The sequence below is a fragment of the Centroberyx affinis genome, unplaced genomic scaffold (genome assembly GCF_046629955.1).
Source record: "Centroberyx affinis isolate AG114_WGS23_722 - 3 ecotype Tasmania unplaced genomic scaffold, CSIRO-AGI_Caff_v1 ptg000750l_1, whole genome shotgun sequence".
Lineage (NCBI taxonomy): Eukaryota > Metazoa > Chordata > Actinopteri > Beryciformes > Berycidae > Centroberyx > Centroberyx affinis.
In genome coordinates this window covers 49956-70158 of record NW_027279363.1, presented here as the reverse complement: position 1 = coordinate 70158, position 20203 = coordinate 49956, and the positions used below count along the sequence as shown (strand labels likewise).

At 43.5% G+C, this 20203-nt stretch overlaps 2 protein-coding genes across 2 annotated transcripts; both read left to right on the top strand.

The window, feature by feature from the left end:
• Positions 1-458: 458 nt before the first annotated feature.
• On the top strand, positions 459-6891 carry LOC139644538 (lysine-specific demethylase 2A-like; the record flags this gene model as incomplete). The annotated part of the gene is made up of 10 exons (XM_071519929.1): positions 459-574; positions 697-823; positions 941-1045; positions 1093-1220; positions 1486-1563; positions 1808-1935; positions 3143-3266; positions 3532-3660; positions 3771-3854; positions 6880-6891. Coding segments are annotated over 10 exons (1031 nt in total), but the record flags the coding sequence as incomplete, so codon positions are not given.
• Positions 6892-14738: 7847 nt separating this feature from the next.
• On the top strand, positions 14739-17951 carry LOC139644537 (mRNA decay activator protein ZFP36). The gene is made up of 2 exons (XM_071519928.1): positions 14739-14839; positions 16644-17951. The coding sequence occupies exons 1-2, from the start codon at positions 14786-14788 to the stop codon at positions 17949-17951; spliced, it is 1362 nt and encodes a 453-aa protein (XP_071376029.1). The 5' UTR covers positions 14739-14785.
• Positions 17952-20203: the final 2252 nt, after the last annotated feature.

Here is a 20203-nt window from a genome sequence, read left to right as displayed (position 1 = left end):
CTATCTTATATTTTAGATTCTTGAAAGTAGCCGACTTTGCCTTGATGGAAAGGCAAAGGCTTTGGAAAGAAATTCATACATCACACAGCCCAGGTGTCAACTTTTCTTTTTGTATTTGTCTAAAAAAACAAATTTCAAGCATTTCAAGCAGAAGCCTTTAGATCAAAATGGCTTTAAGAGAATGAAACATAGTGCATTCAATCAGGTGTGTCCAAACTTTTGACTGGTAGTGTACATCCAGATTAAACACAGTATGGATATGAAATGCATAACACTAAATCCGGAGTGTCATCTTGACTGAGTGTTAGTAGGATGCAGATAGAGCACAGGTTCCGTATCAAGCTGGAACGCAGCCTACAAATCAACTGTCCTTCATTCTACCAGAAATTTTGTCTTCTGACATTTGTTTTTGTTGGAATATTTGTGTGTGTGTGTGTGTGTGTGTGTGTTCTATTCAGGTTGGATCCATGCTGTCTACACCCCTGTGGACACTCTGGTGTTTGGAGGAAACTTCCTCCACAGCTTCAACATCCCCACCCAGCTCAACATCTCTAATATAGAGGACCGCACGCGGGTTAGTGCAAACACACACACACACACACACACGCTACAAATCAAAGGCAGTCATCTGTTTTTGAAATGGTCGATGTGGTAAACCCCTTGACACCCCCCCCACCACCACCCCCACCCCTGCAGGTCCCTGCGAAGTTCCGTTACCCGTTCTACTACGAGATGGGCTGGTACGTGTTGGAGCGCTACGTCTTCAGCATGACCAGCACCTCCTACCTCACACCGGAGTTCCAGAAACACTCCCTCGGCATCGGTACGAACACGCATACATTGGAAAAATTGCATTATGTTATCCTTCAAATCCCCCCACCCCCACCCCCACCCCACCCCACCTCACCTCAACGTGCCGCGCCTCTCTCCCCTTCCCCAGGTCTAAAGAAGCCGGCGAACTTAGACCCGGCGAACGACCAGGTGAAGGAGGAGGAGGAGGACGAGGAGGAGGAGGATGAGGAGGAGGGTGGCGGCGGCGGCGGCGGTGAGGAAGAGACTTCGGCCAGCAGTCTAACAAGCCCGGGGGCAAAGTCTATCTGACTCCCTTCGAGCTGGAGGGGCTGTGGAATCTGCTGGGCAAACTGGAGGCTCTGCCCTCTAACAAGAAATGTGTCCCAGCGGGGATACACAACGCCCCCGCGCTGCTCACACACATCAAGGTTAGGAGATGGGGCGCGAGTGTGTAATGTGAGCGTGTGTGTGTGTAGTTTATTTGTCCTTGGGAGATTCAGAAGTTGTCACAAATGTAGTGTAAATTACCCAGAAACTGGATTGGAGGAGGTTTTTTTTTGATGGCCCTTACACCAGAAACAAGGCAGTGGTAAACATGTCAGCTGTCCAGTTCAGAGTTTGTGGTTCTCACTCTCTCTTCTCCTTTCTCCTCCTCCTCCTCCACCCCTCTTTCTCCTCTCCCCTGCCCTACAGGCCCTACTAAAGGAACATGCCAATGACGCTCCCAAGCTGTCCTACACAGGGAAACCAATTGTCAAGTGGCCAAAGAGGGTAAGCAGCCTTGAGTCAGCATAGACGCGCAGAATGATTATAATAACATCAGTGGTGATAATGATATGAGTGGTGATGATAAATAAGATAGCAAGGCCATTCCAAATATCACTTTTCAGGCTTTGAAGGGTCATTAGTATTAATGTTTAGTATTCATTATTATTTATAGGACGGGCTTTATGAAAAACCATAAAATAGACACCCAAAAAGCATTCTAATTTCTTTTTCTTCTCCTCTCCTCCAGCCATCGTGGTATCAGCCGCCGCCTCCTCCGCCGCCGCCTCCTCGTCCGAAATTGTCCACCACACCTGTGGTCCCGCGGCCGCAGAAGCCGGCCTCCTCCATGTCCGTGCTGAGGCGACGCAGAGTCAGGTAACACCACGTGTGTGTGTGTGTGTGTGTGTGTGTGTGTGAAATGTCCTTGAATTCATTGTGAAATGTGACCTGCTCTATCATTTCCAGTCACATTGACCCCTCAAACCATTTTGGGTTTAATACACTGTTGGAAAGGAGGAGGATTTAAGCTTTCTGGTGATATCAAAATTATCTTTGTACTCCGCAGATTGAGTGAGATGCCCCTCTTGATGTCTTGACTGTTTCCAAACTATGTTTTTGAGAAAAAGGGCCTCAAAGTTTAAAGTCAATTAATTAAGTGTTAAAAAGTAGTCTGATATTATATCAGTCCATTGCGCAATATTTAATAATATCAATTAAATTCAATGTCTCTCTCTCGCTCTCTCTCACACACACACACACACACACACCATAGTAAGGGGAGAGAGGGACGGGGAGAAGTGTTGCCAGGTTCGTAGCGACAAAACCCTCCCAGTGCCAATTAAACCCAACCCATAAACAGTCCAGTGATCAATGAATCTAGTCCAAAATAACAAACCAATAACAAAACTCCACAATACAACCCTGACCAACTTTATAAACAGCGTTTTAAGTCCTACAGCATTTAGAACATTTCCAAGTACATTGAAAACCGCGAACCTGGCAACATGAGGAATGCCAGCTTTGTCGACTAAACTAAGCTAGTAGTTCTGCTTGTCACCCGACCTTTACGAGCTTCAAAACTATATTTACCGGTTGAATTTCACAATATTTTTTTACACAGAATGAAAGCCAAGGCGTTATTTTATTCAAATCTGTTGAAACTCCAAAACAGCCAAAAATCGTTCTTTTCTCATAAAATCACGTTTGTCCGACTGAAAATGATAGAACGCGTCACAAACGTTCCTTTTTTCTCTTCAAACACTGATGGGCTTGACAGTTGTTTGAATTACACTAATCCACTTACCTTTGTTTCTACACTATATCTGGGATCAACACAGGCAGGATATGAATGAACTAACATGAGACCGACCCATAGCATAGAAACAGCTGTCATCCTGATGTGGGAAACGGTCCCGACAAGTCACCGACGTTTCAGCTTTTCTATTCTTATGGGGACGTTTGCTCCCCACAAGATGTCAAAGATCTTATTAAATGTCAGTGTGTGGGTATATCATTTTAACATTATTACTCACATGCTGTTTTCCTCTTTTTCCCCCCCTCTCCTCTTCCTCTCCTCCGGCAGGTGTAAACGCTGCGAGGCCTGTATGAGGCCGGAGTGCGGCGACTGTAACTTCTGCCGAGACATGAAGAAGTTCGGAGGACCCGGGAAGCTCAAACAGACCTGCGTGCTGCGACAGTGTCTCGCTGTGAGTGTCTGTGTCTCTGCGCGTGTGTGTGTGTGTGTGTGTGTGTGTGTGTGTGTGTGTGTGTCTTTGTGTCACAGTCACTGTAATTCGGTCAGAGGAAGATGGCCTTTTTGCTCTGTAACTCCAGTCCCATCCGAATGAGGCTCTGATCTTGTATCTCCTACCCTCCTCGCCGGGCCTGGCTCAGTTGTGTGTGTGTGTGTGTGTGTGTGTGTGTCTGTGGTGGGTGTGTATGCTGTCTAACTTGCCCCTCTGCCCCCCCCAGCCGGGTCTTCCTCTGTCAGCAGTGTGTGAGGTGTGTAAGGAGCCCAACCAGGAGGAGACCGGAGACCCCGCCCTCACTCTGATGGAATGTTCCAACTGTGCCCAGATCGTCCACCCTGCCTGCCTCACGGTAATACACACACACACACACACACACTCTGATTGACACACACACACACACACAACTCTCTTCACTACATTCCTAACCGTCTGGTGTCTCTCCATCTCTTGTCTCTCCAGGTGCAGGGTGACGGGGTGGTGAACAAAGACTTGCCCAGCTGTTGGGAGTGTCCAAAGTGCGTCCAAGGAATCACCGACCCAGAGGTATACAACCTTCCTGATTTTCTTTCCGTGCGCACACACACACACACACACACACACACACACACACACACACACACACACACACACACACTCATTGCAGCCTGGATATCATTATGTTTAGAGGACGTCTTGTCCCAGATACCAGAGTGTGTGCGCATACACAGCCGTCAAATGGAGGATGGAAGCTGCTCTCAGTAGTTACACAGATAGACTCCTACAGTAAATTCACCTTAGACACACACACACACACACACAAACACACACACAGTTACTTATATGGATGATGGAGGTTCCTCTGGGGGAGTTACAAACACACATTCCAACAGCAAATTTATATTGCCAAACCTCCTGCCCCACTTCTGTCTGGACCAGGATAGGGAGACACTAACAAGTACATGTACGCACACACAAATATGTAAACACACGCTGATACACACGTACACACAAGCTGCTGCATCCTATTCCACACAATTCAAGTTAGCCTTATGACGACTGTAAACCATAAGCTAAACACTAGCATTACACCAAGCCTATAAGCATTACTATGAAAAGAGACAGAATTGAGGCACTGGTTCATGGGATTTCTATATTTGGACAGTCACATCCGATTGTTTTCTAGCTTTAACAAAGTAAGACCAAAGTTAGGATCAGTTAGTGTTGCGTATTCTCTCTCCTTTCCATTGTCACTCAAGGAAGGTTTTAGGGGTCATGGCAAAATGAGTCTATATTTTAATATACAGGCCTAACATTAGCCCAAGATATTGCATAGAGGATTATGGGAACAGTTTCATTCCTACTGATGGTTATCACTCACTATTATTAGGCTTTTCATTTATTTTTTATAGAACCAGAAATAAACTGAAAAGCAGTTTAAAATCATTGCTAGGGCTGCAAAGACTGTACAAGGGGCCTCATTTTCGGAGAGATGCTATGATTGTCCTTACAAATATTACATTGCAAAATAGGAAAACTTTGTGATCCTGCTCCAAATATTGCAATTCATTTTTATTTACTTATTTTGGGAATTGAAAATAATTGTGGGCCTCAAGGATTTAACACACGTATATAACGCCAGGTCCCTGCACTATAGAGGTTTGGAGAACTGTGTCTCATTACATCTGACAGAAGAAAATGCACACCTATGACATTACGTTGCCTGTGATGATTGCCAGTCATGTTCCTGTAACTATATTAAACATCCAGTACCTATATTCAAAATTCAAGCTGCTTCTTCTCTTTCAGCCATCACAAAAACTACTATTTGGTGATGTCATTGGTGTACAATTTCCTTGATCTTTAGAGCTCACGACTCAAAACTAATGAACCAACAGAGAAAATATCTTGGGAAATTTTACAAAAAAGTGTCTGATGATGCAGAGTAACAACCTGACGGTCAATTTTGTTGGTGTTCCCCTTTAAATAGCTTCAATAAACAAGCGTGTCATAACCCAGCTCCTTATGACGCTTGTTCTACAACTGGTCTTGTCCAAACACCTGACATCATTCTGCAGTCAGTCTTTATACGTTATGTCAGGTAATGTCAGCTCTATGAGGTAATAAAGAGAATATTCACTCTAAAGCAGATTTTTATACTCAGTTCCAATTATGTTAAACAGTTCAGTTCATTGAATTCTCTTTCATGGATGATTTTTCCAGTAAGATCAGCCGTGGACATCATCACTACAGGATCAAACCCCTGTCCAAATTACATATTTATTTTTGCTTTCTTTTCCCTTTTACTTTCATGTACAATACATCAAATACACACAGCCCACCCACTCTCTCTTTCCGTCTCTCTCTGCCACGCGCGCACACACACACACACACACACACACTCACACACACACACACACACACACACAGACACTTATTTTATCTTCTTTCCTCCAATTGCAAAACAAGCAGACAAACTGAAAACAATTAAATATCAACCAGGAGGCTCTTTTTGTGGAACTGAATACACTCGATTCTAGTCAATCCCTCTCTCTCTCTATCCCTCTCTATCCCTCTCTCTGGCTCAGGCATGTTCCCATAGAGCGCAGACGGATTTGGCATATCCCTGCTATTGATTTAAAACCTTGTTATTCACTTTTTTTGGGGGGAGAGGGGGTTATTGGATGATAAATCAATGTAACTTACTGATTTTGGCTTCAAAATATTTTTTTTCATAAATCACAACTTTTAGAACCACAAAACCTATGCTATAACTTATGCGATACTTTCACAAATTATATTTCCAAAGCAATCTCAGATCAGATTCCCTGTGGTTTTTCCAGGTTTAGACAGCCGGAAAAAGCTCGGATTTGTGCCACCAAGAGTTAAAAATGAGATTTTTTTTTTATGCTGTGTTGTCATTCTGGTTACACAAGAGGATGACAGAAACACGCAGCGATAAACCGTCTCTATGTTATTGAAACAGAGATTTGGCTGTTTGTTTTGTTTTGGGTTCAAGAGAATCTCCAGGAACTGTTGCTTAACTCATGCTGTTGCTTGGATGGCTTCCAGGGAGCAGGTTGTGCAAGTCTACCTGTCTGTCTCTCTCTCTGTTCACTTGCATCTCTGGCTCTCTGGCTTGGTCAGTCTCTCTCTCTGTGTGTCTCTCTTTCTGAAAAGGGCGCACATTTACACAGACGTACTTGTAATCATACACACACAGAAATAAATGGACACACACACACTGCTTAAGGCAACAGGCAGATGCACATAGGCCTATGTATATAGAGCCACATATTCACTCACTGGCCTTTAGTGAATTTTTATAGAGCTTTTTACATTGTCTTTCTTCTTCCTTTCTTCCTTTCTTCCTTTCTTTCTTTCTTTCTTTCTTTTCAAATGAATTGGACTATACTGAAGTTTAGATTTACTTACACCATGTAGTTCATATATCTGACCCCTACTGGTGGTAACTTTGCTTTTTAATACTGAACAAAATTACCATACGATAATCATACATTAGGCTATAATAAACAGTAGCACTCTGTTATTCCATCATTTACGTGTTGCTGTTGTTGTTTTTTCTCCACAGAAGCTGAATTAGACAAATTGATCTAATTCACTCACTGAACTACAACTAACAATAAAATGGTACAACAGCACCACTTGCTGGCAATGACGAAACGGAACATACAGGCATGTCACTGTTTTATAAAATTCATTGTAATGTGCTATGCTGAAATCTTTTTTTTTGGATATAAATGAATAACATTGGTAATGTGAAATGTAATACACTTATTTTCATGTGGTCACTGTTCATATGACCTCTGACATGTTGGCCAAATGTGTTAATATCAGGTGGGATACAATTTAAATTACATGCCTGTTTAGATCCTTCCTTCCTTCCTCCCTTCCTTCTTTCCTTCCTTCATTCATTCATTCCACTCCACTCCACTCCATTCTCCCTTTTTTCTTACCAAAAATAAATCTCAAAACAGAGCTGAACTGAGCAGAACAGTTAGCATCCACATCCAATTTACATCATCAATAAATCAATACTCTAAAAGATTGTATTTCCAGGGTCTACACAGTCTCGGAGCCAGGCTCATTAGTGCACACTAGTCCTCTTGTGATTACAACACCCCAAAGCCGACCTGGGACACATTTGGGTCCTAACCCATATAATTAACACGGGTCTAATGATCTAATGATCTGACTCTGCAGAGTGGGTGACGACACAATCAATGGTCACAGCTCAGATTTGTAATCACACCCTAATCCAGCAGTGGGCAGTATAATGCAGCTGAAACCCAAGATACAATTTCAATTACAATTACAATTTCACATTTGGCAGACGCTTTTATCCAAAGCGACTTACACATGAGATTTGCATACAACACAAGCAAGTTTCTAGATAGGAGAGAACAACGAGAGTAAGTGCTATAGAGCTAAGTTCTGGTCCAACAGGACAAAGGTGCTACGAGACAGTGCAACAAGCTAAGTTATGGTCCAACAGGACATAGGTGCTACGAGGGAGTGCTACAAGGCAGTGCTATGAGGTAATGCATAGAGTGCATCAAAAAATTTTTTTTTTTTTTTTTTTTTTTTTATGAAAGGAGGTGTTCGCTAAAGAGCTGGGTCTTTAGCCTTTTCTTAAGGATAGAGAGGGATTCTGCGGATCGAATGGAGTTTGGCAACTCGTTCCACCACCGGGAACCACAGAAGAGAAGAGTCTGGCTAGAGACTTAGGGCCTTGCTGTGGTGGCAGCATCAGGCGCCGCTCTTTGGCAGAACGTAGTGAGCGGGAGGGAGCATAGACCTGAATGAGGGAGTTCAGGTAGGAACCCAAGGTGATCATACAGTATGTAAACAGAAATATTTCCACCCTGAATAAAGACTCAAATTACAAGACAAGCTCTGTGGAAGGAAGGGGAGCGTGGCACAGCATCATTTTAAAGAAACTACAGAGTGTCATGTCACTAAATCCATCCCTGATCCTATTGAGGCAGTATATACTGAATATAAATATGCTATGAATAGAAATTCACTTAAGTTTATTTTCCAGTCTTTCCATTGTTTTGAGGTCAGTCTTGCTCTTTTCTGTGACTTTATTAATCTGAAACTGTCTCTGGTTTGTCTATTGTGGGTTGAGGTTGAATCCCATAATGATACTAAATGTCTGACATGAGGCCACAAAACAACCCCTGCACTCTCTCTACTCTGTCTGTGTCCACTGTCCTGTGTCTGTGTCCTTTACATACAAACACATGCACACACACATACACAAACACACACACAGCTGACTTCCTCTATGCCATCACCCCAGAAGCAAATGAGTGATCTCCAAAAGATCTAACCCCTTAATCCTCCCCCTTCTCCTCTCTACACCCCATCCCTCTCTTACGCTCCCTCCACCCCTGACTCATTCTCTCCTTCTCCAAGCTTGTGTTTCTAAAGACATTTGTAACTGTTTTTTGTTCTAAACCTTCTCGTTCCTTCTCTCACTCCCCTCCTTCTCTCCTTCTCCTGTCGCTCCTTCTCCCTCCCTCTCACTCCCTAATTGAATCCACAGGAGGGAATTCCAGTGACGAGGAGAGGAGGAGAGGGAGGGTATGATGTCAGAGGTCAAAGGTCAGGTTGTGACCTTTGCCCTGCGAGTGGAACCCTACCGTGCAGTTTCTGTGTGTGTGTGTATGTGTGTGTGCATGAGAGAGAGATAAAGTCATAGCTGTTATATATTTGCATATATGAACATTCCAGTGCAGTCACTCTGGTTATCATGTCTATTCATGAGATAGCTTTATGAATATTTTCTGCATTATCTCTGAACAGTTCTGTTATTTGTCTATTTGCTATTGCTCTTTTTGCTCTATTGATCTTTTAAAGAAGATATTAATGTTAACAAATGAAAACGGGTAATGATTTTCTGCCTGGTACTCCATGTTCCCATAAATGGTAACTAGAATTACTATCTATGTTGGCAGTACAGTATTTGTGGAAGATTGGGTGAAAAGCTGGTGCTCGGTTGCTGTTGATGACATCAAATGATACTCCCGCCGAGGTCAACAACTGTAGATTTGCTGAATGAAATTTGCATGTCGCTGTCAGGTGAAAACCTTGTATATCCAAAATGTCCACTTTTCAGGAACTAAGAAAAACAGCCTTGTTTTTAGCTTGACGATGCATATTTGATGTTATCCAATAGGTTTTGAAAGGGTTCAATAAAGCTGATTTTCTCAACCCATAGGAGCATACTCCTTCCACTGAAGTAAAATCTGAAAATCACCAAGATTGGAGTTACAAGGTTTTCAAACAACAGCAGAAAAATGCAGCTGCCACTGTTACACAATTTGGGGAAAACCATGCATTCACTGCCAAAGCAACTCTCTTCCCAAAGCCCAAACTCCCTCTGTGTCACACAAGCCCAAAGGCTCTCTGTAGACACACACATGCACACACACAGAAAAACAGGGGGGAGCACAGCGCATTGTGAAAGAGGGATGGTGAGGGGGAGGAACGAAGAAAGAGAGCAGGAAAAGAGGAGCAGATGTTCAACAGGTCTAAAGACCTCCCCCCTCCCCCTCCTCCTTATTCTTTCACTGGTAATAGTAGCCTCTTATCTGAAAAAGACTATATGGGGCTGTAGAGGCTTCACTTAATCATGAGAGTTTCAATGGGCTGAGAGTGCGAGCGTGTGTGTGTGTGTGTGTGTGTGTGTGTGTGTGAGAGAGAGAGAGAGAGAGAGAGAGAGAGTAAGAGAGAGAGCACATAAACACACACACACCAAACAAACAAACAAACTAGGAAGCCTATTGTCATTGAGTCTGCCGCAAATGGGGCTACAGTACAGTTGGTTTCTCTCTGTATGTTGTCTCAAGATCTACACACACATACACACACACACACACACACACAGCATGTTGACACTGTTTTCTAATCCCCCCACTACCCCCTCCTCTGTCACCAAACCACCTTTCAGCCACTCCTCCGCCTTGCTTCCTATGGATATAAGCACACTGAAAGATTTATTCAACAAACCAAGCAGCAAAATTGCTATTCTACCTCAAACATCAAGGCTGGTGTGCTCTGACAAATACTTCTGAAGAAAAGGATATGAGCTAGATTTCCCAGCCCCCCCCCCCCAATTATTAAAAAAAAAATATCACCCTTAGTCCATTAGTCAGCTGTCCTGGCCTACCCCACAGTGCAGAATCACCTCTAAAATCAAGCAGATGTTGAAATTTGGATGCTTTGCACTGATGTCACTGCAGGGAGAATGTGTGATAAATCAGGAATGTGTCCCACACACATCTTTATGCACCTGGTCTATTAATCAGAAATCTGGAGCTAAAGTTGAGCTAAGTTGTGTATCCAACCTTGCCAAAGGATTATTCCTTCTCCTCCAACCATCCCTTCTTCTCTCTTCCTTTCCCTTATTCCTTCTAAAAAGCCCCCCCATCCTTTTCCCTATCTACCCCCACATCCCTCTCTCACCCTCCCCTCCCCTCACACCCCCATCTTTTTCCTCCTAACAAGCCCTTCTATCCCACCCACCCATGCACCCCCCTCTCTGTTATTTCCTCTGTGTGTGTTCATGTGTGTGTGTGTGTGTGTGTGTGTGTGTGTGTGTGTGTGTGTGGATGGGGGTAGAGTCGAGGAGGACGGGCCATTAGTTTGTTAGTTAGTTCTGCAGCTCATTGAACTCATTGTACTCCAAAGGCCCTGTAGCCCAGCTGGACTCAACAAGAAGCAAGAACTCTCTTTCAATCTCTCTCTCCTTCTTTCTCCTTCTTTCTCCCCTCCCCCTTTCCTTCAGAACCCCCCCCCCCCCCCCCCCCCCCCCCCCCCCTTCTCTCTACGCTCAGTAATCTCAGCCTGAGAGGTTTGTTTATGGACGTAAACTGAACTCGCCAGCCAAATAGTTTGTTTACAGATAACTTTGTTTACCTAACCAAATTGACGGAAGGGCCTGCTTACCTCAAGGCACTTATGTTGTTGACGTCTTGCTAATGGCTTGTTGTTCACAGTGGTGCTCATCATCCAGGGGGAAAAAGCAAACACATAGAGCCAACCTCTTAAGACTATGGACTAATTAGGTCAGTGTTGAAACCTCTGGGTTGGCACCCAAAGCTGGGTCGCCAGTTAATTACATTGGGAAATTGAGTTTGAAGTTTAAGAGGGTTGGACACAAGAAATGAATCCCCTCGAACCATAGATTTTAAGGAGGAACAGCAATTAAGTTTGAACAAATCATCCTGGTTCCAACACATACACACACAGTCCCTTCACTATTTGATTAAGATCTCTATACTCTATATGTTATAGTGTTAGTATAGTATTACATATTGTGTGTTATCATGGTAGATGCTATCTGATTTCACCCACCACCCACCCTCACTTCCATCCCCCAGTCACAACAGCAGCCGGGGAGAATCTGCTGCTTTATAAGAACGCACAACAGTCATAACATGCCTGGCTGAGATAACCTCTACTCCCCAGGCTGTATAGGCATGACCCTATACCATTACATCATGATCCTAGGCGGGGATGGGGTCTCTCTGTCTCTCACACACACACACAAGCACACACACACACTTAATGGTGACCACTTGGCTGGACCAAAACAAAGCTTTTCGGCAGGCTTTGTTCTCAGCTGAAGTCATCTTTTTGAGAGGGTTTAGAGCTACGAGCAGGTTGGCCACGGCAGGCTGGTTTAAAGAACTGATTTTTACAATTTTCCTCAGCGCATTGGGCCGTTTCAAAGATTTTTTTCTTGCAACCCCAGATGACTTTGGTGGGCAATTTCTGGCATTTCTTTCTTACGACCACAAAACTGACTTTGTGGGCTATTGTGTAACTTATAGTCTTATTTAACTGACACTAACAGGAAAAGACATAGACAACATAACATGGTTTATAAACTTTGACGCATTTGAATAATTTGGGAACTTATGGGAATTTATCTAGCTATCAAGCTAATTCAAGAACACATGCCTGATTCTGTTGAAGGATAGTATTTTTTGCAGAAGAGTGAGTTTAACTGACTTCTCCATCTCTGTATCACTGGCAACATGATGCCCTCACAAATAAAAGAGGGCCTGATGATTTAAATCCAAACAAATGGCATAAGACATCTTTCTGGAAATAGTAATGCAGGATTCTCCAAACAAATCCTGTCGGGGTGGAGCAAGAGTGCAAAAAGCACGTAAAAAGTAGGACTTTTCTAATGGTTGAAGCTGTATTTCTACCCCAAAGTTACTGATTCAAAATCCTCCCCAGCCCAAATGGGAATCAAACCCCTACATCTGTCAGAATCTGAATAATACAGAGCAAACTGAACACTGATTCTCTCCCTGTACTAGCAAACAACCACAGGCTGCTGGGCTCAGTCTGCAGTCCCGTCCCTGACAGTCCTAGAGGTGTGACAACTTATCATGTTTCTGCTGTGGGGTGGAAAATTTCACACATTTACCTTTACCTTTGGAATCAAAGACTTTCCCTCGCTCCTCCTTGTCTGTCTCTCAGGGCTAGACTAATGTCTCCAAGCTGTCTTTTCCACCCATATGTTTCTGCCTGCCTGCTCTTCCGCCTGTCTTCCCCTTTGTTGTTGGTTTGTTTGTCCTCTTGGCTTTTTTCTTGCTGGTCTCTGTCTGTCTATCTACATCTGTGGTATCTGTCTGTTGATCTGTCTGCCTTCCTCTCTAATAACATCCATATGACCGACCATATTCAGCTTTTGGTTTAACCCTAGAATGCGTGGCCTCAGACTTACAAGTTTCCATGAGCAGGGTCAAACCTATCTGCATTGAAATCAATGGAATTCACAATTAAAAAGGCCTTTTGTCTTCATCTTTATCTTCAATTTAATTACATAAATTATGCATTTAACCTTGTAGAGATGTTATGTTTTAATAATGTTCATGTGTCTCTTCAGCTTGGCTTATTTAACCCTTCGAAAAAACTATTCAGGTCCCTCCTTTTTTTACTGTACACCATATACAGCAGTACAGTAGTTTTTTTTTTCCCTTTTTAAAATACATTGTTTGATTATAACAGTGATTTCAGCATGGACCTCAATACAATTCTGAAGGATTTTTAAACTGCCTACTGTATGTGGAACAGCTTTTTTGTATTTTTTGTATATTTCATGAATTATGGATTGAAAAGCCATGGTCCACTGCTAAGATGTAGGTATGCTTCTGTAGAAAGATTCCCTGAACTGTTGCAGTCTTTTAAAAAAGCCTATGACAACACACACTCAGTGTTATGAATACACACACAGCCTTAGTGTCAGCACTGCAAATGTTTCTCATAGGAATCAATGTATTCAAAAACAACAGAAGTCAAGGACAAAACTAAATACTTATTCCACTGTCTCTCTCTCTCAGAAATGCAAAGTTCAAAACACATGAAACTTTGCACAGACACACTCACACGAGTCAGTGTGTCCGCATGACACAAGACACTAGCCCATATGTCTAGAGTTTTACAGTGTTTCACATTAAAATGCGGGTCATCTTGACCCTGCTCATGGTTGCAAAACCTTTTTTTTTCTGAAAATGCACCAAAGATAAAATGTGTATGGGCGAAATGTATCAGACAACAATTTTGAGGACTACGTGGAAATTCAATGACAACATATTTGAAAATATAGCAAAACAACCATCGAATAGGGTCATTTTGACCCTGTTTGTGTATTCTAGGGTTGAAATCATTTGCAAATCTTCTCAAAATGCAGCCCTTGTATACTCCATCTTTAGACCTGGTTATGAGTTTTATGAATATGCCATTAATGCATTAGTAGCCTACAGCAATCTTAACCACAAGGTATCATTCAATAATGTGGCATGTGCTTCGCTGCAGCCCACTTATTTGACTGCAAGCAAGATGATCTCAATGTCGGTTTTATTCCAAAACCGCTGGCATAAAATCTGTTTTGAGTCACACGCTGTCAGGCTGCATGAGAGGCTCTCTAACTTTTTCATGTAAATTAAGGACCCCCAAATATATCTGCATTAGACAGCTGTACCCCATGTTGTCCCAAATTTCTCTATCTGAGAAGATGTTGTTATATGACTTGGTACAAAATTATGTAACTGTTTAGGAGGGGAGATATCAAAAGGGGGGGAGGGAAACCTTTGATGAAAACAGTCTTCCTAATACATAATCTCTTTGTTTTAACGTCTATTGCGTGAAATGATAGTGAGATTAAACCACTTTTCATCAAGCTGGGGACCCTCTTGGACCACTTCAAGGACCCCAGTTTGTGAACCACTCCTGAAAACAGCAACTTTGGTTGCGCCTCTGGTTGAGTCACGCAGGCGTGGGAGTGGCTAAGTGCAGTGTTAGGTTTTAAATCCACACGTGGTCAGTCTCGGGGCTTGTTTAGCACCACATACACAACTGGAAACTTCTGATCAACCCATGCCAGCGAGCTGCCCACATCCATCACTGCGGGGGCAGACGGGATCAGACGAAGTTTTGGAAAACGCAGCAAAATGCCATCTTACCCCCTCAGCCAGTTCGTCGACCTGGAAGAGATGATGTGCAAGGTAAATTAATCTCACCCAGAAAGTTGGACGGAGAGAGTGAAAGTTGGCTAACGCATCGGGGTTATCGTTAGCTTAGCTGTCGTTACACTGCTAGCTAACTTTGTGCAGCTTGCTCACGCTAACTCTCCGTGACTTATTTAACGTTAGTGTGTTGGCGTTTCTAGTTAGCTGTCTCGAGTTAGTTATGCATCCATAACTTTATCAATGTCTTGAAACTTTTATTTGATCTAGACTGGACTTGAAGCTAACGTAAGTGGATGCGTTGTGCAGTGTGGTGTTGTGTTCATCCCAACTTGGGCCCAACAAAGTTTACTAACAGCTAGCATTTAGTCGGACTTTCTCGCTACTATTCGCCATCAGACTACAATGTTAGTAAATGTTAAAAAAAATGTTAGTAAAGTAACTATAGACAACGTTAACTAGCTAAAAATAATACTAATGCAACTCTGTTGTTCTTTAAACTAGTAAGTTAATCACGAATTGCACTTGTCAAGATGAGCTGACAACGATGCAGAAATGCCTGTACTGAACGTAATGAATACTGTATATAGGCTACTGTTTATTTTTGGTTTTCTTGACAGTAATTCGCAGTGATTTGAAGAGGGATTTACTACTTTTCGTCGTGCATATTAACAACAAGTCACTGACAGCCTTGTATTGCTTTTGCTCACTGTTGCTGATCCAAACATACTCTGGATGGCCGGTTTAACAATTTAGCCAGTTTTGGTGCGAGGCGTGCGACTTTCTTTTGATGCACTAAGTTGGGGAAAGGATGCAGTTGGATCAAAACTAATGTTTGAGTGAACAAAGCACTCCGCAATCTCTCTAGCAAGTGGGCAATCTCCACAGCATTCTCCCACAGGCTCAGTGGATTCACATACTGCATCAGCCAAATTAATAGTTAGAATTGATCAGAGCCTATAGTATGAAGGCTGCAAACTTGAGGAAATTTGGCAACCATTCTTTGAGTACTTTAAAGCACAGTTTTGAACCACTAGCCTTATAGCATAGTTTTTCTTTTTTTTAATATCTCATTAACATACATTTAGGCTACTATCTACACTATAACCAACTTCATGCCCCATTTTCCCTTTTATTTTTTTTTTCATCTTTTTGTCTTCAAGCTGTGTATATCACCTAAATTATATTAGTCCCTGAGAGGAAATTTGTCTTGGACAGAATAAAGCGCTGCTGCTCACAATACATACACAAAAGACAACAATAGTCACATAAGCATATAAAAATACAAGTTCTGTTAACAAAAAGTTCATGTTTTCATACTATCACCCATGCATGCAGTCCTTCACACTCACACACATTCAGCCTCTTCCATACAACACTTAAAGTGCGTATTTGATTGACAGCTTTACCAGGGAGAACTTGCATCTGTAAAATGTTTCTGTGTTGATTGTACTTACTTGTTATACAATTGGGGAAACATAAAAACAGTAAACAGAATATAAAAAAACCTATGAAGGATAGTTGGCATTACCAAAGTGATGGCTAGACTACACAATCTTACCAACCACAGCGAAAATGTACCAGAATTTAGCTTTAAGCAAATGTTTATTCCCCTGTGTACATCGTGTGGAGACCCAAAGTAATTTTGTCCTTGCAACTGCTAATCAAATCGCACATCTGCACTCTGAATATGCAACAGTTGTTTCTAAGTTGTTTCTAAAGATTTGCACCCATTGATGCACAAAGAAAACTACAATTTAAATGGGATTCCCTTTTGTCATCAACACTGCACATGAATTATCAAATCTAAAGGCTAATGTTGTATTGTCTGTCCCTCTTACAGCAGTTACTGAGCCTCGACCTGAGGGAGCAGAACGGACCACTACCATCTCTCAATCTGGCAATGAGATCTCCAGGCTACATCGGTCAGCCACGCAACCATGCATCGATTTCCTTCTCTCTCTCCTCCCTCTCCTCCCTGCCGACTGAACCTTCCGACACTGAGTTCCTGTCTTCCAGCCAGTGGGGGCAGCAGTCAGAAAGCTCCCTGCCCTCCCAGCTCCCTAATTCCGCCCAATGGGTAAAGCAAGGCTTCTCGGCGCAGCGGTCTCTCAGTATGGTGGAGACCGGCAGCACCACGGCTGCAAATCTGGGCTGGCCCGGGACTGAAATCAAGCACTCCCCAAGTGACACCAGCCCCACTCCGCTGAACAGTAGCTCTTCTCTGCCCTCCTCTACCTCCTCCCTCTTCTCCACTGCCTCCACTGCTTCCACCTCCTCTTCCTCGTCGCGCTATAAGACTGAACTGTGTCGTTCCTTCGCGGAGAGTGGCATTTGTAAATATGGGGGCAAGTGCCAGTTCGCCCACGGGGGTGAAGAGCTGCGGGATTTAAACCGACACCCGAAGTATAAAACTGAGCCGTGCCGCACATTTCACACCATTGGCTTCTGCCCCTACGGGATCCGCTGCCACTTTGTCCACAACAACGAAGAAGAACAGAAACAGTCCTTCTCCCGCTCCTCCTCCTCTTCCTCCTCCTCCTCTTCCTCCTGCTTTCCCTCCCAGCCCCCCTCCTCCCGCTCCCGCAGACCCCCTCTCCTCAGACAGAGCTTCAGCTTCGCCGGGTTTCCCTCCGCTCCCCAGCAAGCCCTCCAACCCGCTCTTCCTCCTCCTCCTCCTCCCGCTCCTGCTCCCCCCTCCTTTGTGCGTGCTCCCTCTGCCTCGCCTCCTTCCTGCGCTGACATCACAGAACTCTTCTCTCGTGCCTTCCTGGAGATGGGCTCTGCCTTCGAAGCCTCCCCTGCCCACCAGTACCAGCCCCCTGTGGCCCAGACCACCTCAGCAGACCCCCGGTCTCAATTCCTGCCCTCCCCCGACTCCGGCTGCTCTCTGTGCGGGCCGTCCCCAACGGCCTCCCCTTCCCTGAGGCAGAGTCCCGGTGCTGCCGGGGGCTTCGCGGGGCCTCTGGGTGCCCGATCCCTGTCCTACACCTCGCTGTCAGATCCGGACCAGGACGGCAGCAGCGGAAGCTCGGCCAGCTCGCTCAGCGGCTCGGAATCCTGCGGCGGCGTCACCGACGCCAGCGGCAGGCGCCTGGCTGTTTTCAGTCAGCTCTCTGTCCCCGAGGATGCTACTGGCTACTACCTGTAGGCCGCTGTGTGTCGGAACACACACACACAGACTCAGATGCACTGAACCTGGATACCCCCAGTCCAGTCCAACACATACACACACACACACACACACACACACACACACACACACACACACACACAGCATGCACGCGCACACAGTGCTCATAGATCAGTCCCCTATAAACGCACACTCACTCTCTCACACACACCGCCACTGGACTGACAGTTTGGAGAAACACCTTGTGTGTGTGTGTGTGTGTGTGTGTGTGTGTAGGAAACAAAGATTTGTGTATTATTGCCTGTACTGCCTGACTCTAACTGAAAGGGGATTACGCCCATAGAGATTCACCTGTTAGAGTTCTGTGGTTGTGGCACACACTGTCATGTGTGCGTACAGGATGCCACAGTGGTGCTGAAACTAAAATGTGCGTTAGCAACAAAAAAAAGTAGTGCAGTAGGCTTGACATATCAAGACAGAAAGTGTAGTAGGGCTGGGAGGGTTTCAAAAGATACTGTCGTAGGTTAAGATGCCCTATCGAGACAAAGCTAGTACGCTCGGAAAGCAAGTTGCGACGGAGATATTGTAATAGACAAAGATATTGTAATCACAGTGTGATTGGCCTTAGTGCCACCTGTAGTTGAATCTAACCACACTATTCATTTACCAACATCTTCTGAATGATCTGAAGAATGTGATGAAGCCAAAGACGTATCTGTCCCAAGCCCATAGCTTTTGATTATGGTGGGGCAAACACACAATGTGACTTTCTTAAGTTTAGGAATGTTATCTTTCCATTAACTTTACACAGTATAGTGTTTATAAGCTGGTGAAATCGTTTTTCCTCGTAACTGTACAGTCTAAGGTGATGTTTAGTTGACTGGCCTCAGATAGCAGGCCTTGAACCTGAATGTTAAGTTTTTAAACGACTGAAGTGCCTGTAGTGTTATTTAGCAGGTCATGTTACAACGTTGAACCGAGATTTTGCTGGTTAGTTAGGAGAGGTGTGAGGAGGGGTATGAATCTTTTTCAGCAAGGGAAGCTAGAATGAATAAGAGTTATGCTCTTTAGATCTGTTATGCTGGTAGATGTTCATAAGACTATAAGATATTAGTGTTACTCTTAAGCTTCTGTCTCTATTCCACGATTAGTGACTGATCCATCGTGCCTTACTAACGTGTGTGTGGGAGGGCTTATTGGAAGTGTTTTATATAGGAAAAGTCAGGTGGGCTTCATCATGCATTATTTAATGCCACGTTCATGTCGTGTTGGATTTACTATAAGTACAACTGGGGGGAAAAACTTTGACGTGAACCTCGTAGCGATGATTATAAGTAGGATATGTGGGCTCTAATGTCTCCAAATTAGTGTCACAAATTATGGAAGTGTGTCAACACGGGTGGCAAACATCCAATGTTGGCAATCTTACGATATTAAAAATCAAAACAGGACTATTATTTTGCTCCTTCTGATATGACGTGAACGTGGCATAAGTTGCAAAGCACCTGGCTTCCCTGAGAAGTAAAAGCAAGATGAATCATTCTGTTTTTTGTTTTTTTTGTTACGTCCTGCTTTTTACTCCTTTGTTTCCTAAAAGCCTTTCGGTGCTAAGATCCATCTTTAGGTGACCTTAATCACAAACATTCTCAGGAATGTGATTGTTTTGACCACCCTGTCTCCACACACGGGCGCTTTAGGCACCACACTGCCATTCAATTTGTGATGAATATTCATGTTTTTGTGACACTCATCTGGACACACGCATTCCATCTCTCTCTCTCCCTCTCTCTCTCTCTCATGCTCTCTTTCTCTCTCTCTCGCTTATTATTATTCCCTGTAGTTTTTGACTCTGAATGTGTGTCCTGATCACATCCCTGTAGACCGTGTGCCCAGGTCTGTTGCCTTACTGAGCTCGATCCAGCATATTGTAGTGTTAAAGTAATGTGCCCTTATAGTGTTTTAGAAGTGTTACTTAGCTATGTTTGTGTGTTTATGATGTTAGTAGTTGGTTAGGAGAACAGACACTGTGTACTGTTACTGCTCTATTTAAAAAGGCCTTTTCATCAACATGTTTGAGGCCTGTTTAGTGTTAAAGGTGATAATCTTTAGTAAATTAATTTCTTTAATTTATTTTAACGTATTTATAGAGGACCTTGAGTTGTTAATGTTTGTATCAAGTTTAATATATTTGGGTTTTCTTTTGCTTTTTTTGTACTGGAAATAAAGCTTTTTTGTTTTTTTTAACTGATGGATTGTTGTGGTAATGTTAT

What these genes read in the sequence shown, in the direction of transcription:
- LOC139644537 (XM_071519928.1), top strand. Translation starts at nt 14,786, where the DNA reads ATGCCATCTTACCCCCTCAGCCAGTTCGTCGACCTGGAAGAGATGATG. An exon ending in TGGAAGAGATGATGTGCAAG is followed by an intron (nt 14,840 to 16,643) that starts GTAAATTAATCT and finishes TCCCTCTTACAG; the next exon opens with CAGTTACTGAGCCTCGACCT.